General features: G+C 37.3%; 1 protein-coding gene across 1 annotated transcript; it reads left to right on the top strand.

Annotated features, from left to right (window-relative positions):
• Window positions 1-224: 224 nt before the first annotated feature.
• LOC137711479 (squalene monooxygenase SE1) lies at window positions 225-6748 on the top strand. The gene is made up of 8 exons (XM_068450728.2): window positions 225-786; window positions 1933-2044; window positions 2171-2345; window positions 2494-2662; window positions 4763-4981; window positions 5131-5406; window positions 5675-5953; window positions 6329-6748. The coding sequence occupies exons 1-8, from the start codon at window positions 520-522 to the stop codon at window positions 6431-6433; spliced, it is 1602 nt and encodes a 533-aa protein (XP_068306829.2). The 5' UTR covers window positions 225-519; the 3' UTR covers window positions 6434-6748.
• The last annotated feature ends 737 nt before the right edge of the window (window positions 6749-7485 follow it).

The following is a 7485-nucleotide window of genomic DNA, read 5'->3' as shown; positions in this document are numbered from 1 at the left end:
ACATCCCTTCTCCATCCTCAGCCACAACAATTATTTCGAATTCACAGAAGCATTCTCACCTTTCACCACACCCACCACAAGAACACCCAAAACTATCATAATCAAAGCCAAATGACTAGACACTATCAATAATCACATACGAAATAAATGAGCCTTCAATTCCCCAACCAACCCAAAAATGGTACAACAAACCACCCACACCACCCACCCCCACACCCCCCCCCCCCCCCCCAAAAAACGCCCACATCCCTTCTCCATCCTCAGCCACAACAATTATTTCGAATTCACAGAAGCATTCTCACCTCCATAACCACAACTCTCATCCCCCTCCATTCTCTCTCTCCTCCCATAATTCTAAACCAACCACCACACCCACCACAAGAACACCCAAAACTACTAGTTGCACCCCACTCCTGCATTTGTTCATCTGGCTTGTCTTCTTCTTCTTCTTTTTCTCCATCTGGGCCTTCTTCTTTCTCATCTGGGCGTTCCTTTTCGTCACCTGGGTTTTCTTCTAAAATGGCGGGAATGGTGGCTGTTGATCCGTACGTTCTCTTGACCTTCTTCGCCTCCCTCTTAGGTTTCCTCGTTCTGTCTGTTCTCCGACGCCGTAATTACAGCAAAGCCTGCAAGGCTCAAAACAACAATAATACGACGAACGTTCCAGAAAAAAGTATGAACTGCTTCGATGACGGAGAAGTCTCGCCAGTTCACGGCTCGGGCACCGACGTCATCGTTGTCGGTGCGGGCGTTGCTGGCGGTGCTCTCGCCCTTACCCTCGCTAAGGTAAACAAAAGAAAAGAAAAAAAAAACGAGAAAGCAAAATTTGAATTTTTATTGTTTTATTTATTTATTGGAAATTCAGCTTTGTTTGTTTATTTGTGAATGTGGGTAGAGTAACGTGTCAGATTGAGAAAACTTGCTTTTGGTTTGCAAGAAGGTGTTTGCTTATTAAGTTTTCTTTGGTTGTTTTTGTGTTACGAATACTACTATTAACTAACAAGTAATGCTATTAATATCCTATTTTTATATTATCTCTATTTTTATACCATCTTAAATAGCATTTGATGTGGACAGCCACATCATTTGAAAAATTTACAAAATCCGAAAAAATGAATAAGAAAGACTCCTTGTATACCACAATCATCATTTAATTAACTAGTTTTTCTTAATTATTATTTTATTAAATAATGAACTAAATTTAAAAATCTGATTAATTCAAATGATGTGACTGTCCACGTCAAATATCATCTAAAATAGTATAAAAATATGATACAAAAATATGGTATGAATATCATTGCTTTTAACTAAAAGATTGAAAAGTCACGATCTTGGCATGCACTCACAAAAGTTGATGACGCACCTGTATTTTGTTTTCATTTTCTATTTTTTTTTTTTTATCGATTTTGCAAATAAATAAAAAATCAACACCTTTCTATAATTTAGTATAGTAAATAATACTTGCATGCTCAAATGTGTGGAGCAAATCGACAGTTCATTATGAATACATATATTTTTCAATATAAAATTAAGAAATTAATTTTTTTATTATAAAAATTGTAAGATAAAAATGCATTATTATTTTTTAATTACAACGGCTAACACTTGGGATGGACCGCTCTTTTTCATCATTGTTCTTTCACAAATTTTAAAAATTATATACATGTTACTTTGCAATGAGGATCCTCTCTAAATTTACGATGATTTTTTGTCGCATGATGTACGATGATCCAAATTTATGATGATTTCCAATTGCACGATGTACAATGAGTTTTGACCACAGGATATATGATTAACTAACACGATCGGAGGATCCCAACATCCTCACAAAGAGGATCGTTACTTTGCCCTTTAACGACCATTCAGTTGCCGTAGCCGTAAAGGTGTTTATGTAGAAATGTAGAAACTTACTTCGTTTGCTGCTGATCCCAGGAGGGAAGACGTGTTCATGTGATTGAAAGAGACCTAACGGAGCCGGATCGAATTGTTGGTGAGCTTCTCCAGCCGGGAGGGTACCTGAAATTGATTGAGTTGGGACTTGAAGGTAACCAAAGTTACTATTTCTTAGTATTGGTTTTGGTTTTAATGTTGAATGTTCTGCTTTTTCTTAGCATTGGTTTGGGTTGTGAAATCTTACCATGACATCAACATAAATGAGCACTGGTTTCAGATTGTGTGGAGGAAATTGATGCTCAGCGAGTGGTTGGATACGCTCTTTTTAAGGATGGGAAGAACACTCGGCTGACTTATCCTCTGGAACAGTTCCACTCCGATGTGGCGGGGAGAAGTTTCCACAATGGCCGATTCATACAGAGGATGAGAGAAAAAGTTGCCAAGCTTCCCAAGTAAGGTTTCTTGCCTTCTCATTTGAATGCTTATTTTGTTATCCTGCTCGATTCCTTGACACATGACTTTATGTTAAATAATCCGCATTTTTTCAATGAAGCTTCCTCTTTTTCTAATGCATCCTCTTGTGTTTTGTTTTCTTTTCAGTGTACAACTGGAGCAAGGTACTGTCACATCCCTGCTTGAAGAAAATGGAACAATTAAAGGGGTTCAATACAAACTTAAGGATGGTCAAGAACTTAAAGTTTACGCTCCTCTTACAATTGTTTGTGATGGTTGCTTCTCAAATCTGCGCCGCACTCTTTGCAAGCCTCAGGTAAAGTTGCTTCCTCAAATCCTTAATTGAACTATTACTTGGTCTAATTAGGCTGCAGATACAGTTATTCTTTCAACTCCTAGCGACGAAGATTAATGGTTGAATTATATCCGATTGTCTTGAATTAGTATTGACGAGATTTATGATTGAACTATATCCAATCGTCTTTGATGTGAAATATTCTAACACTCAAATTAAAACCCTATGATTGTAGTATATGAAAGTAGGGATCGTTTTAGGCCGGGTATTAGAAGGAATGCTAATCTACTCAATTTAAACTCTAAATCACTAAACTAGACTCAATAATAGAAAATTAGACTTAGAAACACTCAACTAGACACTAAAAACTCCAAACACACTAAACAGGCTCTAAACAGCACAATACTAGCAAATAGACTCAAAACAGACTCTAAAGAGTTATTTGGACGAATTTTAGACTAGTAAGACTCAAAACACTAAATTGGACAGATTTAAACACGTTTCTAACTAATCTAACACACTAAATTAAAGGGGGATTGGATTTTGGAAGAAATTAAGGTAAAAACAAATAGTTTGTAAATTAAACTAAGTTGCACAAAATTGGGGTGAATGGATGGGTGATAAGCTAGCTAGAGGGTCCTTCTCCACACATGACACATATGCAACATAAATCGATTTCAAATTATTCTTTCTTTAAACCATGAATGACAGTACCCCAAATTAATCGTGAACATCACTAATTAACCCTCAGATTTTCCTTAAGTCATTGAATTGGATGGGATACGCATTGGCAACCAAATTATTCTTCAAAAGCTCCCTACATGAACAGCATAATAGAGATACAATCAAAGATAATTAAGCTTTGTGAAAATCATAAGCATTGACAAGGCATTCGTAACTATGAACAGCATGATACTTTTGCTAGGAATTTACTTAACACGATTGTGACTAGCAACCTCCACTACTTATGAATATAAGTTCCTAACGATTAGGTGAAACTCCCTTATATTCTAGCATCAAATTCATGCATGCAAACTAAGTAGGCCTCCTTAATCAACGTACAAGAATAAATTCTTCATCAAACAGTTAAGTAAATTGCATTCACAATTTATGAAATCACAACTGGAGGTAATCAATTCATGTTGCAAATATAATCATGGTTTCAAAGTCTCCTCTAGCTAAAACGAGTTTAGCTCCTCATGTTCGCAATTAAACAAAGATAATTAAATTTAAACATTGAAAACAAAGATAGAATACACCTAGAAACGCTCCAACAATCCAACGTCTTGAATGGCAAGCACGGCTCCAGGTGGCTCCTTCTTCCTTCCTTGCTGCAGCACAAATGAGATTTTCTGAATTTAGGCTCTTGAGGTGTGGTGGATGGTGTGGTTATCTGATGGTAGATAGTGGTGATTGAATTATGCAGCATAGACATATATTTATAGGCTTAGGTGCGGCACAAAAGTAGCTTAGGAAAAGGATTTTAACACTTCAAATCCATAAGGAAAAGGTCAGCTATATGGCAGAAACCAAAGAGGAAAAGGAGAGAAAGGTGCGGCAGATTCCTAGGGGGAAAGGGTTACTTGTTTGCATGATTTTAGGACTCCTTAAATCAGATGGGAAGTGGTTTAATGTGATAAGGAATCCCCTTGCAGCTGGAGATAAGGTAAGATAGGATTAGGATAAGATAAGATAAGGTTAGATAAGATTGGATAAGGTTTGGATAAGATAAGGTAATTTGGATAATATTCTTTCTCTGTAGCTGATTCCTCATCTTCAATGCTTCCAAATTTGTTTCTCTAGATATTAAGCACATTCCTAGCCTCTTTTGATCTTCAAATTCATCCATCCACCTTGCTCCATACTTATGTTATCCATTCCAAGCCCAAAACTACTCTAAAATGCTCCAAAATGCCCTTTCTTGCCAACTTTGCCATTTGGACCTACAAACATACGAAAATAGCTTAAGTCACTATAATAAATAGAAGTTAACTATGCAAATGCAAGAAAACAAGCTAACTAAGTCTCATAAATATGCTCTTATCAGTCTTGAATTAATATTGACTTTTTCGCTTTACACTTTCTACATTGACAGATAATGTCAATCTTCTTTTTTCACAGGTAGAAGTACCCTCTTGCTTTGTAGGACTAATCTTGCAAAATTGCAAACTCCCATTTGCAAATCATGGGCATGTTATTCTAGGAGATCCCTCTCCGATCCTGTTTTATCAAATCAGCAGTACAGAAGTCCGTTGTTTGGTTGATGTACCCGGGCAAAGGGTACCTCCAATTGCCAATGGTGCGTTGGCCAATTATTTGAAGAATGTGGTGGCTCCACAGGTAACTTTCAATTTCAAAACTAGAATTCTTAATTTCAACATTGAAACATTTTGGTTGGTCTTATTTTGTTGACAGTAGGTTCTTTGTTCCTTTTTGGCCTGAGTTGGTTTCTTGCTTCTATGAATTAATGAAGAAAAGATCTGTTTTAGGTTCCACCTGAACTTTATGATGCCTTCATTGCTGCAATTGATAAAGGAAATATTAGAACAATGCCAAACAGAAGCATGCCTGCCAGTCCACATCCAACTCCAGGAGCTCTTTTGCTGGGCGATGCTTTCAATATGCGTCATCCTTTAACTGGCGGAGGAATGACTGTGGCACTGTCAGATATTGTTGTGCTCAGGGATCTTCTTAAGCCATTGCATGACCTACATGATGCAGCTTCATTGTGCACATACCTAGAATCATTTTATACCTTGCGAAAGGTAAGCTCTGTTGCTCATGTGTTACTGCTTAATATCACTGTGCAAATACCTAGAATCTTTTTATACCTTGCGAAAGTTACAGTAAGAATGATTACTTTAAACATGATTCCTCTGGAAAAGAATAATTCTGAACACGTGAAATCGAACTGTTTCAGTTCTGTTTCCTGTTAGGCTTCATAACAATTGATTTCATAGTTGCATTGCTTGTAATAGAGATTATTATCACACTACTTATTCATCCTACTGACATTTGATGTTGTTTTTACAGCCGGTTGCATCTACAATAAATACCTTAGCAGGTGCCCTATACAAGGTGTTCTCTGCCTCCCTTGATGAAGCAAGGACAGAGATGCGCCAAGCATGTTTTGACTATCTCAGCCTTGGAGGTGTCTGTTCAACGGGACCAGTGGCTTTGCTTTCTGGTCTAAACCCTCGTCCATTGAGTTTAGTCCTTCACTTTTTTTCTGTGGCGGTATATGGTGTTGGTCGTTTGCTACTACCATTTCCTTCACTAAAACGCATGCGGCTTGGAGCTAGATTACTTTTGGTAGGTTTTTCTTTTCCCCTTAATTTCCTTGATGGTCATTGAATATTGAATCATGTTTTGTGTGGTTCATACTTTTAGAGCATAGTAAGAACAATAGTATTGATTAGAATCGCATTTGATATTGTCAATTGCCATAACGTCTAATCAAAGAACAAAATTTCATTATTTGAACAAAAATTGTATACAATGTGAAGCCGTTTGGTTTGTTCTTACAAGTACCTTGCATCTCAAGGTGAAGCTTTATATATGAACCTTCATATGAGCTAGATACCTAATTTTCTAACTGAGTAGATCCTATGGCCGTCATTGTATACAGTATACATGATTTCAATTAGTTTCTCTGATTCTTAACAAAGAGCGTTTTCCTTTTGCCAGAGTGCATCGGGTATTATATTCCCCATCATCAAGGCGGAAGGAGTAAGACAAACCTTCTTTCCTGCTACTATTCCAGCTTATCATAGAGCTCCTCCTGCTAAGTGAGTTACAGAAAATGATGTGGGAGAGCAAGGCAATGTCATGCTTCAAATTTGTTGCTGTCAAGAGTCGAGACAAACCAGTCGGTACCTGCAAATTATTTCTTGTTAATGATAGATAAGAGGAAATCCAATTGTATTTTCCCTAAAGTCATTGAAACATTGTTTCTGTGGGCTAAGGACCGTTTTCTCAATGCATGAACCATTGATGTAGGAACTCGAAATATGTATATCTTATGGTGGTATGGCCAGACGAAAGAAATGTAAGAGTATATGTTAGATGTTTGCATCGAAAATAAAGGAAAAAATATGTTAGAAATTAGTCTTGCATTATGTGCAGTTTTATTGGCCTATGCATAGATAAACATTGGACGATGAGACGACGGAGAGAGTTGCCGCTTCAGCTCACCCTTTTACTGCTACATCTTAATCGTTGATCACGGAAGTATTAACTTCATCAATGGCAGTAGTCCTTCAAACTATGATTAGTTCTGTAGAATGGCACAAGGAGGCTTGATTTCCCATTTACACATTTCTATGACTTAATCCAACTCAATCCAGAAATCTTATTCACTCGAGTTCTGTTCATTAATTCTCTCACATTAGCTGTTTCTGACCTAATATTTGGTGACATATCATAAATAAACACGATGGAAATGTTCTTTTCACTCCATTTACAAGACGTATTACAACAAATACATCTCATGACCATAATAACCACTTGTGTGGAGCTAGCTAGCTGCGTTTTAGTTTTACTTAAACCTTGCTTAGTGTGGTTGTATTTCCAACCATCCATCTTGGTCAATGAAAGAAGCTGTATTTGTTCAATATGCCACTTCCTCAGGAGGTGACTATTAGAGTGAGAAAACTTACCCAGAACCAGAATGATGCCATGCTGACCAACCCTCTGGGTTAATAACATTTTCCATGTAGGTTGAGGCAAACAACACTCTTGCATATGCTCCGTAGGCTTTCCCTAAAACTGTTAGACGAAGTCAACTTTGGTGGTGACCAACGGTTCCTGAAGACGTCCTGTGCTTAGGAGTCTTATCTCCTTGT

The sequence above is a fragment of the Pyrus communis genome, chromosome 15 (genome assembly GCF_041283825.1).
Source record: "Pyrus communis isolate YQ-2024b chromosome 15, ASM4128382v1, whole genome shotgun sequence".
Taxonomy (NCBI): Eukaryota; Viridiplantae; Streptophyta; class Magnoliopsida; order Rosales; family Rosaceae; genus Pyrus; species Pyrus communis.
This window is presented reverse-complemented; position numbering and strand designations above follow the sequence as displayed.